General features: G+C 40.2%; 1 protein-coding gene across 1 annotated transcript in view; it reads left to right on the top strand.

Annotated features, from left to right (window-relative positions):
• Positions 1–16,695, top strand: part of jarid2b (jumonji, AT rich interactive domain 2b) — a 121,820-nt gene that overhangs the window by 44,259 nt on the left and 60,866 nt on the right. Inside the window, exon 2 of the mRNA XM_047384821.1 lies at positions 10,905–11,031. Coding sequence (XP_047240777.1) covers positions 10,905–11,031 — 127 coding nt within the window. The remainder of the gene's footprint in view (positions 1–10,904; positions 11,032–16,695) is intronic.

Genomic DNA, 16,695 nt, shown 5'->3' with positions numbered 1-16,695 from the left:
CATCAGGATGCGGTGAATGGATTTCAAGGTGAATATTACTTGGGGAAATTAAGGAATCACAAAAAGTTTAATTCATGTCCTCTTTTTGGATGGAGAAAATAAGAAGGCTAATTCACAAAATATTAAATGGCTATTTGCCAAAAATACAATCTCACTGAACATTTTTGGGAAATACAATCTTTATTTTTGAGTACATCCAATCAGTTGTAATCATCTTTTGTAACATTTCACAATAGGATACGCAGAGAGTGAGAAGGACTCAGCTGAAAGACTCGACAATGACCCACTTTATGTTTTCTGGAAGAGCAGACAAGGTTTTATTCATAATGTCCTGCTAGTAAACAATAAACATGCAACAACAGAAAATGGCCCACATCATTACAGATCCTCCACCGTAACTCACAGTGGGCACAAGGTGTCACAGGTTCATTCTTTGTTTCATGCAAGACCCACCTGGAGTGTTAGCTGCCAGCAAGCACAGTTTTCTATGCTTTTTACTGAAGCACATGCTTCTATTTAAAGTTTAGCAAACTGCTCACATTTTTGTTTGTAATGATTATATAGAAAAGGTTTTTTTTTTTTTTTTCCAAACAACCGGTTGACTTGTAGATAGCAGAAAGTAATGGATTATGAATTGTAAATTTTTAGAAACTTGAATCAACGTAAATAGTGAAGTATACATTTTCAAAAGTACGAGTTAAATTCATTTCAAACAGAATGGCATGCATACAGTGATGCAACTTGGATAAAAAACACTTTTGTTAACATGGGATTTTTTTATTTGCCTTCCATAATCCTACTCAAATTGTATTTTTCAAACATTTAGGGAGATTATGCTACTGCAGTACAGGATGAGTTTGTTTTAAGCCTATTTACAAACAAGTTTGTTTGCATATGCAGGCTTGCTTGTGTAAAGTTATTCATGTTTTTTTTTTGGGTCATTTTTTTTACCTCAGCTGATTTTCTCCATCCCTAGTTTGCTGCGTTTAGGCCAATGAGGTGCGATCACTCTGAAAAGGAATACACGCTATGCAGCTTCATTGATTTATTGTCCTCACTAGACGAGGCGGCAGCTACACTGCAGCAGCAGCACACACAAACACATACAAGGCTGCTCATTGACCTTTTAAAGAACTAATTGACTCACACTATCGCACGCCTTTTTGAGCATTTCTAATCATAAGACTGGACATATTGTGGTTGTTAGGGGCGTACAGAGAGCTGGAGAGATAGCCTCTATGCTTTTAGGCCCTATTTGTCTTTTTTTAGTATTTTTATAGCACACAGTTTGAATAGTCATTGTAATATGTGGAGTTGCTAAAGCAAGCAACAGATGCTTTTAACTAGCTTCTTGGTTTACTTTTGTTTTTTGTTTTACTTTCTTTTCATACGACAATGAATGTCCCTCTTTCACGCACACACACACACACACACACACACACCATCTTTTCAGTATACTGGTTGTAAAAAGAGGACTTAATGAGGTATTCTAGGGAAGCAGCACAGACTGAATGTGTTTTTGCAGAATGTGTTGGGATCAAATGAGCTTATAGCCTTAGGCTGAGTTGTTGGGGTTATTGTTATGGTAGTTATTGTTGTATAAGTGGGCCTGAGTGTGATGCTGCTTGTGCACCTTTTCCTGGCTGATTGTTTACACTCTTACCTTAACCTGATTCCAGTTGGAAACGGGCTGTCTGCCTGTTCAAGGCTAACGTCAAGACTGTAGAGCCTTCCCTCAGGTGTTATCCACACCCCGACTTGCTTCCACACAAAATAGCTTCTTTCTCTGTGTAGCAAACAGATGCCGTATAAACTGACCAGAGGCCGTTGGCTTTCAGTGGGTTCTTACAAGCCTGCAGGCTGTTCCTGACAGACAAGGCACGAGGGTAATGAGGTTACTCCGTTTCCCCTTTCGGCCTTCCTGTTCCTTCCTTCTGTGTGGGGGAGGCTTCAGCTTTGTGGCTTTATGCACATTGTAACATAGTGCCTTCCATATGTGTATTTGCTTTAAAAACAAATGTCACGTAGGAAGTTGTTTTTGAAAGACTTATCTTGACTCATCCAGTCTATGCAAGCATATGCCTTAAAAGGAAATGCCTTTAATAAAACCAGAAAGTACTAATTTGGTTAGTCTTTCATTTAAAAACCTGACCTGGCTTGTTGTGTGGATGTAATAATGTATTGCCCCTTTTCCATGGGTTCTACCTTGGCTGACTCCACTCCCATTAGCCCGTTTTGCGATTGTTTCCTTTCCATTCTGGCATCTCAGGCAGCAGATCCCATTGAGGCTGAGCACAGCCTGAAATGTGAAGGAGAAATGAGAAGGTGTTTGCTGAGGTAGTGGAGAGAATGACAATGCATGGATCTTGTATCACAGCAGTGCCGGGAAAAGCTCAAGAGCCCCCACAAAAATATTAAGGACCACAATAGCTGGAGTGGGTTAAGCCGAAACCTGTGGCGGTGCTTCGAAATCATTGACGCCATTTATGGCTATCGTCCCGCAGGTTGTGGTCGGGATGGTGGTGTGGCGTCAGCAACCTCGCTGTTTTAGAAGGTCATCATGTGTACTGACACTAGTGGCCTTTATTTTGTAAGTTGACCATTAGAAAATGGTCTGTGTTTTTTTTTTTTTTTTATAACTTTGCATAGCCCACGACGCTGACAATGGAAACGCCACAGGTTTCGAGCGGAGTACAGCTGTGCGGTGCTGGAACCGTGAATGGAAAAGCGGCAAAATCCTGAAATCCTATAAAGTTTCTGTTTCTTTGTAAATTTAATAAAGTTTTAGCGGGTTGTCCAAAATGTGGCATTAGATGTGCCAGGTGTACTTTTAATTCTCCATGTAGTTTGTGTTGCACAACACTCCTTTGGTGATTCAAATAGCCAAAGATTAAAATAGACCTGATCTTGAATGCTTTTAGATAAAGTGGCAGTAATATGATGCATCACAGAAATCAATAAAAGTCCGGTTGTATGGGTTTTCTTTTTTTGCCGATCACCTATGATGTGCCATTAGCTGTTGTTCCAGTTGTACTTTTAGTTCTTTATGTAACGTTTGTGTTACAGAACCCTTGCTTGGTAATTCTAATAGCACTTTTATTGTGTGTTTTTTTTAAAATCGTTTTTCTGTGACATCACATTTAAGCATGAACGATTTGATAGTAATCTCTGTAAATAAATGTCTTGTCACAAATATGTATGAAGGCATGCGATGCAAAGCACCTAATGTCAAACTGTGTAATGTAAGCCAACCACGGTGTTGTTGAATTTGGATGCAGTTTTGTTAAGTTGGTTTCGCAGCACCTTCCAAGAACCCCAAGGGAGTAGTGGGGGGATACAACAGTGGACCCTGCAGCTACAGTAATGAATATGATGAATATGTCCGCTCTGTGACATGAAGCCAGTAAAATGTAAAAATGATCTTGTTACTGCTGGAGGGGTACGTTTGTTGAACAAGGCAGTTTATTATTGAAAGGGAGCCATTTCAGAATCCCTTTTTTGTCATTCTACAAAAAGATGGCATGTTATGCAACCTGTTGGCACAGAGAGGGACTGCTTTATAGCATATTTTAGCACACAGCCCTACCACAAGGCCCATATTTCAGCCCGCTGTAAGACCAGACGTGGCTCAGCTCCCTGAACCTGCCAAATGCGACTTCGCAGTGTGAGAAATTTTTCTCAGCTGAGCCCTAAAAACCATGGCAAAAAGGCTCTACACCGGAGACTCTGCAGCAAAGCCGATGCCGTACGATGGCTGTAATGTTGCTTTATGAGCAGCACTTAAAATTCCCGCAGCAACAATTCTGTGAAGCTCTCCTGGCTGCGTGATACTGAATAAACAGGAAACTGTTGCTCTGAGCCCACTGTTATGTGATGGGGTTCTTCTGGTGATGTGTGCCATGCAATAAGACATAAACTATATAAACACTATAAACAATGCTCTAATCTGTATGATAACATAATGAACAGTACAAATTGGATGGTTGCGGGATATTCTGATCATTAGCTAGGATACGTTTTTATCAAGTTTATTACAGCACAATACACCAAGGCAGCTATTAACTGATATTCTTAGTCAATTGGTATAAATATGAGATCTCAAAGGAAATCTGATGGCTAAGTTTGGATTTACAGGTTTATTTGTGTGTGTGTGGGTGTGTGAGAATGATTCTACTAAGACTCAGAATAACGATGGACAGCCAGCTCACTTTGGCTTCATATTTCAGCCAACTGTCTGTCACTTGTGCTACACATAAAAATTGTTCTGAATAAATATTTCATTTAGGCAGATACTGTTTTAAAGATGCACCAATCAGAGTTGCATGATGTGTTTTACCCGCCTGATTGTGCATTCTGCTCGGCAGGACTGGAACATAGTGTTATGCACCATAGATAGCTGTGGTCCGTTTGCAGAAATGTTTAGCTCAGTGTGAAATGAGTAACCTCTAATTGCATTGTGTATGCTCTGATGCAGGCTTTCCGAGCACACTATTGGTTCGCAGCTAAATGCTTGAATGCATTTCTATGTGTAAAAAGCTGTGGTTCAGCTTGTCTAATCTATTGCAGCAGAGGACCCCCCCCTTCCCAGTCTGTAAAACTTTACCCTTCTTGTGTTTCCTGCTCATGGAAAAAGCTCTGCAACTGTCTGGGCACTTCAAACACGACCAGTGTAAATACAAGGCCCTGTTAGCTGCACACATTCCAATGCAGTGAGCTTGGATTGTAATGAGGAGATTCTATAGGGCCTCTTGTCCCCTGTAACCCTAAAAAACCTTGTTTCATTCGCTTATTCCCTGAGCTCTGAGTTGAGCTAAGCATCCGGTCTACTTGACGCTGTGAGAGCTGGGGAGGAAGGGGGACCAGGATGTCGTTAGGATTGGAATGTAAATTTCTGGGCTAAACGACTGCACGGTGTTGGGGGAAGTTGGCCTTGTTTTAGCAACTACCTCAGATTATGCTGATGTAAGGTTCTGGATTTCTAGCTTTATCCAATGTATCAGTCTCTCTTCAAAAAAGGACAAAAAGAGATGATTTTAGATTATCTAATTTGCTTAAAGAAGAATAGGCAGCTAATGTTAAGGCAAGCATAGTGTGGGTCTTGGATGATTACTTTGCACATGTTTTTGTTTTTCCACTGAGCCATAATGAAGATGCAACAAATGTTTCTAATCTGCAAATGCTTGGTCACGACCTTTACAGTGATCTGCTTGGGAACTAAGTAATTAACATCTTACCATCATCTGCCTCGCTTGTGAACTCCAAGCAGTCATATTCTCATAGCCAGTCATATGGGCCCCATGTGTTGTTGAAAAGCGTACAGCAGAGATCAAGATGTGAAGGAAGATGTGTGGGAGATGTGACCATCATGACTACTGGATATAATGACGCCTGCGGCTTGGCTAAAATAATATTTCTGCTCCATCCATCGATCCCTCCACCGACCCCTCTGTTCCCACTCCAGAAGGAAATGTGTCTTGGAATAACAGATGTTGGTGCAGTTTTTGTAGAGCACGTCACAGCTGGCGCATGGCCCACATTCCTTTGGTGTGACGTCCATGTAGTCGGCAGCAGTGCTATTTTTAGACTATGCAATGTATGCGTGCATGCAAATACACACCTTCAGAAACATGAAAAATTATCTGTTTGCTTTATTCGCACGATACTAAAACGCCAGTGTGCAAATTACAGTTGTCTTGGCCAAATACGGAGAGCTCGTTTGTTCTGTGATTGCTACTTATTTTGTATGTTTAAATGATGGAACTGCATCTGGGGATAAAATACTGCTGTGAGATCACATGGTGTAAATTTGTTGTACCATATGGTGCTGTTGTTGGGTGTTTCTTTAACAGGCTCTGGCATGCCCTTAAAAGTACGGCATGTTTTAGTTGCAGGGAAGTTTTAATAGTAATTTCGGAAAAGTACTGACTGAAATTTCATTTGTGTTCATTGGTTTTGTTTTCCAGCTGATCTGATCTTTCTAAATGGATTTGATGTATCAAATTAGACTCAAAGATGCCACAGATAATGGTAAATCTTCTGTATTTACCAATATTATCACCATCGTAAGATTTCTTGATATCGTGCAGCTCAAATCCTTACTGGAAGAAGCTTGCATTTTAGAACGGTTCATTTTTTTTCCCCCAATGAATGTTTTAATGGCTTGCCATACTTGCTTGCTTTTTGTGATAGCGCCCTGATTGAACACCCGTTGTGTCGAACACGGGGGTCCGGATCATCATAGTGTGAAAAGGACCTGCTCTGCTTACAGTGAGCCGCTTGTAAATCTCTGGGTATCCATCCATTGGGTCTCCACATATATCTAAGCTAAATCTTCAAGAAGCAAAATGCCATTGCATGTAATAAAACTCTGCACCCCACCTCTGTAGACTCCTAACAGGTGTTTGTCACAGCTTCCCTGTCTGTTTCAAAGAGTTTTGGTTACAAGGTTGCTGGGTAACTGTTTGGTGCACAGCGTTCCCAAGGCGCCTCAAGATTGTGAGCCTGCGAGCCGCAAAGATCCCCGCACTCATTAGTGGGAATTCTCCTCACCTTGTGGGAGCTGGCTCGGGGTGTAGATGCGTGTCACTGCCAGGTGGCATGTGGTGTGAAAGCTCTCTGTGCGAAAAGAAATCTGGCAACATTTGACTGAGAAAGCGAGGTGCAACACATTTTGATGCTATTGCTCATTTGAGTAGCTGTTTGCCTCCCTCTGTCCTTTCCTGCTAGCTTCATGGTAGGTGGATTTTTTTTTTATTTTACTTACAATTTCGTGGTTGAAAATTTTGAGAAAGGAGAGGAATGCCTTGAAAAAAACCGTCCCAGGTTGGACAGCTTTGAACAGGGTCTTTGTTAGTTTTAAGGAAGAGTTTCAGAGTACAGCAGCTGCTACTATTATTATAATATTTTTCCCCTTAGGTTTTATCCATCACTCGTTGCTGTGTGTTACAGTGCAGGAAATATCTGTGGCCACCTGCCAACAGCTGTGAGGAAACCACAGAGTATGTGAGAGAAAAAAGAAACATAGACAAACTTTGAGGTCAATCTATCGACTTTTTTCCCTCCTTTTTATATTCGAATGTGTGGCATTAGTGTGTATTAATCGTCAGCTGTACGCTGCTGTTTGCAACCGAGAGATTTCCTGTCTGCTGTGTGTGTCGGTGTACATTTGGCCCCATGCCACACCATGAGAGAAGGAGTGCTAGTGAGCTGTCTAGGTAATTGGTGCTTACCTGGCAGGCTTTTGCACACACAAAGAATGGATTAGATGACATTAACTACAGGGGGAAATGGCATAATTGAAGTCTTGCTCTGCCTCTCTTGCTGGTGAGCATGTGTGCACGCTCACTCCCATGCGACGGTGTAATAAGGGGCCACGTATTACGCAGAAAACACACCCCTTCCTGTCTTTGTCGGAGGCTTAGACGCATCGCCATGCTGAGTGTTTTTGCTTTTTTGAGTCCATATGTGATTTTGGATTCAGCCGGAGATGGCCGCCACCAGTCAGGTCCAGGTCTCATGCCTCAGGTTTATTTGGTTAAAAGGAAAGGATTACAAACAATGAAACTGTTCAAATTTCACAAGTGTTTTGTCAGCTTTTCTTACAGTTAAGGCCAAAATTATTCATACCCTGACAGATTTACATTTTCATTTTATTGTATTTTAAAAAAAATGTATTTAACCAACATGTTTCTTAATGGAAGTGATATTACTATTTTGTACTGGCCCTGCCAGAGTCATGAGTTGAATCTGATAGAGGATTTGTGGAGGGAGCTCCAGATTAGGGAAACGGCAAAGAGGCCTTCTAACCTCACAGATTTGAAACAGATGAAACGTGCAAAAGGATTTTCAAAAAGGGTTTGGATGGCAGTAATGCCACATACGGCTTTTTTAATTATATTGAGAAGGGTAAAAATCTGTTTTACTTACCAATTTTCTAAAAAATATATATATCCGGTAGTAGCTTTCAAAGAATTCAGGTAATTGCACAATATTTAGAATAAAAATACAATTGCAATATTGCGTCTACATTACTGCAATCACAAAGTAACGATTGAATGTAATATTTGCAATATTAAAACTCTACGATCCAGTGCTATATTTGGCCAGTTGAATAGACTTTCATTTAGGACTGCAAGGTGTTGGGGAAAATATGATATAAAGCCATGGATGTTGGGATTGCATGTTACTTTAATAATTAGCTTACATTTATTGCAGTTCAGGAGGTTCTTTGTGAAAAGTGACATTGTGATAATGATGAATTGGTGATTATATTGTGCAGCCCTTTTTTCCTGTCCAATATATATTCCCGCAACTGATAAAGATCTTGGCGACAAAGATCAGAAAGCTCATGGGGACATTGTGGATAAAAAATATGTGCATTAATTATAAGCAACACTATTTTCCTAATATTGTGCAGCTTTACACTGAATAAAATAATTAACTCCGGCCGTTAAAATTTTTTTAAAAAAAATAAAAATAAAATAAAAAATCCTACTCAGTATATTGAGATAGATTTTTACTGACTGAAGTTCCATCATATCTGTCATCTCTCTGCATTTTGACACAACAATCCCTTAGACATCATTTAGGTGTCAAACACACTGACACATTTGTACACACCCTGAGGCAATGCTGCTATAATTAGCGGCGGCTTGTCTGCACTGATCAGATTTGAGTGGGCATAGACTATTAGCAGTACTACCAGAAAGGTGCATGAGCGACAGTCATTTTGGTGGCATTGTGGCTGTTGGAGACAACATACAGTAACATTAAAAGACTTTGTTTTTTTTCTGTTTCTCTCTCACACACACTCTTAGACCTACAATTTAGTGTTGTCATGGTTTCAGTGTCACAGAACCTGTGTTGAATTTTTTCACATTTTGTCTTGTTACAGCCACAAACTGTGTTGGCACTTTTATTTTGCACTTACATTAGCCCCCTGGCCTGTGATAAAATGCAGTGCAAGGATCTCCCTTAGTAGATCATAGCATAGGTTTTTTCCCCATGATAAAACATGGTGTTGGCAGCCTCATGCTGTGGGAATGCATTTCTTCAGCAAGCACAGGACAGCTGGTCAGAGCTGACGGAAGGGAGCTAAACACGGGACAATCCTGGAAGAAAATGTGACTTGAGACTGGTGTGGAAGTTCACCTTTCAAACTAACAATGACCACAAACATAGATCCAGGCCTATTGTTTTGATCCAAGGGTAATTATCTGTTAAAGTGGCCCAGTCAAAGTCCACAACTAAATCCAGTTGAGAATGTGTAGCAAAGCCTGAACATTTATGTTTAGACACACTCTGAGCTTAAGCTACTTTCCAAAGAAAAATGGGCAAACATTCCAGCATCTAGATGTGAAAAAGGCTTGCAGCTGTTACTGCACTAGAAGGGGATGTATTTTCTGAACACACATAAAAAATGCTAAAAACCATGAATCTTTTTTCTTCCACTTGCCATTATTTACTACTTTGTGTAGGTCTATCAAATAAAATCCAAATGAAATAAACATCCAGGTTTGTGGCTGCGACCAGACTAAATGTTTTTGTTTTCTATTTTTGTGATCCTTCATCTTGCAATTACATCAGCAGTAGGTTTTCATTTGAGGTGTAGATTTTTAATGCGTTTAGTCGGCGATGATGTCGCCCAGATATCTGTGAGGCTTTTTAGCCGAGCCTACACCAGAGATTTGAGTCAACTGGACAATCAGAGCGCTGCTGTTTTTTTCCCATATCTGCATCATGCATTACATATGACTCACACTGAAGAAAATGTGTTTGAAGAGATGAGTCGACGTGATCAGAAATATGCAGCGATTTCAAATAAGCTCTGTGCTTTAGATCTCCAAGCGTGTTCTCTTCTAAATCTTACCGTAAATCCACTCACCTGACGTCTCGTGTCCAGAAAACCTGCTTCCAGTCTCAATTATTCGCTAATAACAGTTTGTTGCTTGGGTCTGAATCTAATTACGTTTAGTCATTAGTGTTGTTAAACATCAAACAGATCAGAGTCGGAGAAATGAGAGTAAGAAGCAAAGGGGAAGTAGAAATATTGTCATTGCTGTTTAATGCTTTCTGAAGACCCTTTTATAGCTCAGCCTTTTTTAGAGCTCATTCCAGCTGGATAGTTTTCTAATGAGCTGTTAAAACCCAATAAGAAAAGGAGGTTCTTTTAAATGATTAGTAGCATTTTATATGCTTTGCAATTGAGTCGGTTTGATTCAAACTGTCTAACTGAGTTGCATAATAATTTGCTTTCTAAGATTTTGTCATTGTAGCACAAAGTGATCATTGCATTATGGGGAGGTGTAATCCTTTATACCCTACACATGCATTACTATGTGTCATGTTATGCTAATGTATCGTGCTATAGTCAGAGATGAGGAACTGTATATAAAGGCATTCTCCTTCAGACTCAGAGCTTTCATAATGGCTTCTATATGATAGCTTGACGTGTCCCATATTTTATTCCTTTCTTGGGAGCCTAATGCATAATGTAATTTCCACATTGCTGCTAACTGGCTGCAGTCCTTGTAAGCAAATATTTTCCCCGTCTCATTATATAGTTTACAGATTGTATAGGAGCTACATTTCTGCGTGCATTTCTTGGCACAGAGCTAAATACTTGCAGTCTGGGTTATTTTGTCGATGTCTCAGCTGGCCTATGAGCATTTCCTGATCTTCCGCTGTTTTTCTCCCTGCAGTGCAGCAACAAAACAAAAGAGAGGTTACTGCATAAAAGATGTATTTTGATTAGAGTAATTCAAATCTGTTGTTGAAGTGGTCTTCATGTGTGCAAAAGTTTGAGTAATGCATTTTAAAAATGTATTGGAAGCTTATGATCATGGTTTTTATTTCTTTTAATAATTCATACTGACCTGTTTTCCTCTCCCTGCATATGTTCACAGGATGACAGTGATGGGATCCCGTGGTCGGAAGAACGGGTGATGCGAAAGGTGCTTTACCTCTCCCTGAAGGAATTTAGAACCGCACAGAAACGGCAGTTGGATAGTGATGGAACCACAACCCCGAATGGTGAGTTCACAGCCATGAATATAATGTGTTTTTTTCCGTTGCTTTCTGTCTTTTAGATGGATGCAGATGGTGACACAGGTTCTGTGACATCTCAGTTCATTCAAAATTTACAATACAAACCATTTTATACCGATTTGCTTACCCAGTGGTTATTGGTTTTATGCTCTTGTAAATTAAAGTTTTCATGAATTATTTAGGGCTGCACGGTGGTGCAATTGGTAGCACTGTTGCCTTGCAGCAAGAAGGTCCTGGGTTCAATTCCCGGCTGGGGGTCTTTCTGCATGGAGTTTGCATGTTCTCCCCCGCACCATCTGCGGTGGGTTCTCACCGGGTACTCCGGCTTCCTCCCACAGTCCAAAGACATGCCTGTTAGGTTAATTGGTCTCTCTAAATTGCCCTTAGGTGTATGAATGAGTGTGTGCATGGTTTTGTGTGTTGCCCTGCAACGGACTGGTGACCTGTCCAGGGTGTACCCTGCCTCTCGCCCATAGACTGCTGGAGATAGGCACCAAGCTTCCCCGCGACCCACTATGAAATAAGTGGTAGAAAATGACTGACTGAATTATTTATGTGAATGTTAAGAAACGTGCCTAAATGTGTATGATTAAATCTATACGATTTTATAGCCCTATCAACTATATTTCGAATTACCGTGTTTTGGATTTTCCTTTTGGGCCAGTGAACCTTTAAGAAAAATTTGAGTCTTAGCCTCTGATCAAAACAAAAATATTAATTGATTCAAATCACCAGATTTCCCAGCAGTCCTTGAAAAGTAAATTACAAAAAATTGCTTTAAATCATCATTTGTCCAAGCTGGAAGGAAATGTCCTCAAATAAGATGTCTTTACAATAACTGTTGTTAAATCAATGCCCTTAGACAGATGTTTGTTGAAGAGAGTATGTCGTCCAACATTGGTGTCACTAAGCGCTGGTCACATGGCAAAATCACAGAATGGATCTCCAAAAAAAAAAGAACTGCATTTTGAAGCTGTGCTTCCTTTAGATCCTAAACTGCTACTCTTTAGCTGTTATGTTCTTCACATAACCACATTTCCCTTCATTAAACTGTAAGTAGGTTATATTATATTACTTTAAATGACCTGTTTACAAAAAGAAAATCAATGACACATGCTCAGTACAAGACCGAAGCAACAAAAGTACGAAACAACTAAAAAAATCATCGACCCCAATGCAAATGGGCTTGGAACAAGATTCCTCTTGCAGCTTGCAGGCGCTTGAAGCAAAGAGACGTGCAGAGCAGAACAATGAGTCTCAGTGACACGTATTTATAGATAAGATCTGTCATTAGCTAGCCTGTTTAAAGCTAGAGACAGTCAGGACCCATTCTGTCCGTGGAAGGGATTACATCTGGGAGCAGTAATTATGCCCTCAGTAATGGACGATGCCTGAAATCGTATGTACTGTAGCATAGCATAAGGCCATTGACTCACTCCTAGGTAGATTTGTAATGACTTGGGCCCTGTTTGGACCCTGTTTGTGGAGAGCAGGAAAAATCTACACACCAAGGTCTTAGCCGAGATTTAAACATAAGTGTCTTAAATCAAAACTGAAGCTGGAGGTTTTAGAGTTCTGTTGCTTCTCATTTAGTCCAGATCCTTTACATACACAGTTTTCCTTCCCTTGGAGTCAAATGAGGACTTGTAACAATAAAATTCAATTATGAAATGTAACTAAACCAAAGCTGGAAACTTGCTCTTTATTCTGACAAAAATGAAAGACTCCACAGAAGGATTTTGGGAAGTAAATGTTAGGTTTTTTGTTGGATGTTCTTGGAACAGATGATTAAGGAATCCATCCCTTTTTATTGTGGGGGATTGGGCAGTCTTTGCTGGTACAATGTCTTATCCTCAAAGAAGCCACTCAAAGTGTTTCAAGTTTTTTTTTTTTTTTTTATGTTTTCTCATCAACTATCAAATCTGTTTTGTTCTGCAGACATGAAAACATGTCTACGTGGTGTTAATACTTGCCCGCTTGGACATTTACACGCACTACAGGGATAAGATTTATTAAAGCTTGTGCTCACGGGAACTTAAACAAGAATTTAATATTTGAAATTGCTTACATACTCAGGTTATTAGCTCCAGGTGGAAGCCTGATGTGTTCACTGTTGGGGGGAATTTAGTTTGTAAACCTGAAACGGTGTGGAATATAGTGAGTGAAACAGGGAGATAAGGAGCTTTCTTGGAAACAAGCAGCCACAATCGCTTTGTGTTTTTGTTCTTTGTTGACCCCAGTGTTTCTGTACCCAAATACCTCCCTCCGTCAGTCAGCGGCAAGGATTTGAACTTGTCTCCTAGCTATTCTCCACAGGTCGGATGCAGAAAGAAACGAGGAGGAAAAACGAATTGCTGACAGATGGCAGTCAGTCTTCCAGCTATTCCATACAGCAGACATGGAGACAGACCGATAATCAGAATCAGTTTTATTGCCAAGTTCGTACATACAAACAAGGAATTTGACTCCGGTAAACTTTGCTCTTTGGTTTTGTTTTTGCATTACAGAATATACATATTTACAATGTACAATATACACATATATAATAAAAAGGTGCATTTGCAACATCTGTATGCTGTTGTTTTGTACTCTATTAAATGTTCAACAGAGAAACAGCCTGGGGGAAGAAACTGTCTCTGTGGTGCCTGGTTTTAGTGAACAGTGCTCTGTAGCGGCGGCCTGAAGGTAAAGCTCTGAACAGTTTATGTGCAGGGTGTGTGGGGTCTGCAGAGATTTTAGCAGCTCTTTTCCTGACCCTAGACCTGTATAAGTCCTGGATGGAGGGAAGGTCAGTCCTGATTATTCTCTCTGCAGTCCTGATTATTCGTTGCAGTCTGGACCTGTCCTGTTTTGTGGATGAGCCAAACCACACTGAGATGGATGAAGACAGGACAGATTGAATGATGGCAATGTAGAAGATGACCAGCTAAGAGGGGACTGTCAGAATATTTATTTTTATACCTCCAGCATTATTTTTCTTTACCTATTTTATCTTCCCCACCTTCATTTATTAACGGTTTCCCCATACCGGGTACCTCCTGCCTTCCTCGCAATTGCTACAGCTCATATTTGGCACTTAGGGTCTTTTAAGCCTCTGCGGGTGTCTGACCTTATCGCCTGAATAAAAACGAGTCATTAAAAAACATTGGCGGCCCATCGCACCACCGATAACAGCAGCAGCCCCGCGCCGGCACAATAGGGTGACAAAAAAGCTGGTGCTGAATAGACGAGGCACCCTGCTGTTTTAGAGCACCCTGGGTTAGTGAGGCTCCAGGACCCAGCGCAAGCGGCACAGTTTCCCCATCTCTCATACACATTGTGGTGAAACTGTCAGCCATTTTGGAGGATCATGCTCAGCATGCTTTACATCCTGAATGGGCAGCTCATGCTGTTTTAGAGGACTGCGGGTTAGAGTGTCTGGACTCATGTTGAGGCCAGACATGTGTTGCAACTTTTAGTCTTGAACCGTTAATACTGCAAAACTAACAGCTGAAGAACCAGGCGCTGCTTGATTATACTTGTTATACCTCAATCAGAAGGATCAGGTGATGTCAGATGCATTTTGTACATAAAAACCTTTCAGGTGAAAAAAGTGAAATACTAATAACGGTGCTTGTTAGACAAATATTATGCTGGTTTGAACAGTTTTGGTCCAGATAAAAGCTGTCAAGAGAACATGAAACCAAACATGTTCTTGTGAGGTCTGCTGCACAGATCAGTATCTAAATAAAATGCTAATGTTTTGCATTTTTCCAAACCACTGAGATGTATGGTATAGGTCAGGCATATTCTTATCAGGTTTTTTTTTGTCCCTGACACTTATCTGAATCATTTAAGTATTTTCAGATACTTGCAGAATCTTGCATTTTTTTTGCAGTACAGACTTGTTCATTACATACCAGGGGGAAATATGGTGTTCTGCCCAGGGTGGTACGGCTTTAGGGGGGGCCTCATTACAAAAACAAACAGTATTTCTTTGGCTTCTGTGCATGTTCATTCAATGGCAATGGGCCCTCCTCCCTGTGTACATTGTAAGCAATTTAAGAAAATGTGGCTTTACATCAGAGATGATTGACATTAAAACCAATTTTTTGACACTTAATGAAAGGGATATTTAGATGTTTTTTAAAGAATATGAATTACGTTTGACAATCTTAAGTTAAAAATCTTACATATTTATAATTTAAATACCATTTGAGATTTCTGAAACCTTTATTCTAATTGTGAAAACACAATGAGCTAGCTGGGTAGCTCTAGATCAGTTAATATCAGTTCTTAATCTTTCAAAATCTTACATATTTGGAGTTGTATGACCACAGATGGATTATTTTATAGTGAAAGGACATTATGAGCTTTTTGAGCTTTTCATTCTGTATGTGAAAACACAGGAAAATGTTAATTGTTGATGATTCCTGGCTAGCTAGCTGACTTCGAATCACAAAGAGATTATTTTACATTAAACAGAGATTATCTCAAACATAGTGAGATTTATGAAAGCTATATTCTGTTTTTTTTTTTTTAAACCCAGGACAGAGCAATGTCATTCAGAGCAATAAATTCAGTAACTGGTTTTGTAATCCTCCTCGCTTTATCACCTACTTCGAAACCTGCCTCCTCTCTTTATGGTGTTTTGGCCAAACCATTAACCTGTTATCAGCTATGTTGATGCTGAATATTAAATAATACTGTGAAGTTAGACCCTTGTGTGTTGCTTTAACACTGTCTATTTTGTAGTATGTTGTGTTTGTACAGGGTTTAAAAATGCTCTGTTTAAGACCAGGTTTAGTTTTATTATAATCAAATAATTTTTAAAGGTAAATCGCTTTTATGCTTTATTGTAAAAGGGTGCAAACAGTATTATTCAGGACCAAGAAAAATACCTGAGTTCCTTTTAAAAATGACCGTAGTCCTTGCATAACCTTGTTTTTGTCAATGAGATTTACTTGTGAAATGTGTCGGCCGGTTTTGTGCATCAGTAATCCTCACCCATCCATCTTTCTCTTTGTCCACATCTAGCAATCACACCATCTTCCCAACCTCCTCACCTTTCCCTGTTGGCAGCTTTCCATTGTTATCACACTTCCTGCCACTTGTGCTCATTCCCTGCATTATTTAACAAATGACATTATGCCCTTTTTGCATCCCATCCTCCGCTAATTCATCCTAGCATCCTCTCTCCCAGCCACATGGCTCCTCTCTTTTTCTCCTCACCTATTTTCCTCCCTTCGTTTGTCCTTCCGGTCTTCTCTCGCCTGATAAGGGGCTTCATTACACATCAATAGGACTCCGGTTACTGCCATCTCTGCCAGCTCTAGTCTCCTCACAGCCTCCCTGATTATGTATATCCAAAACCTTATTCTCTTCTTCATAGCCTCTTCTACTTCCTGCTTCCTTCATCTGTCTATGTCTCTGTTTTTTCCCCATCCCGTTTTGTCCTTTCTATCCTCTGCCCCATCTGTCTTAACTATCGTTACTGTCATCCAAACCGTCCCTTTCTCTGTCTCCATTTGTCCTTCATTTTCACTGTTCTTTTCCTCTTTTACGTTTTTTATCTCTTCCTCTTGTGTTCTCCAGGCATCTGGATCTTCTTATGTAGCTGTGTCCCCACCTCGTCATAGCCCTCTTCTATATTCTTCCTTACAACTCCCC

Source organism: Girardinichthys multiradiatus, chromosome 13, assembly GCF_021462225.1.
Source record: "Girardinichthys multiradiatus isolate DD_20200921_A chromosome 13, DD_fGirMul_XY1, whole genome shotgun sequence".
Lineage (NCBI taxonomy): Eukaryota > Metazoa > Chordata > Actinopteri > Cyprinodontiformes > Goodeidae > Girardinichthys > Girardinichthys multiradiatus.
This window is presented reverse-complemented; position numbering and strand designations above follow the sequence as displayed.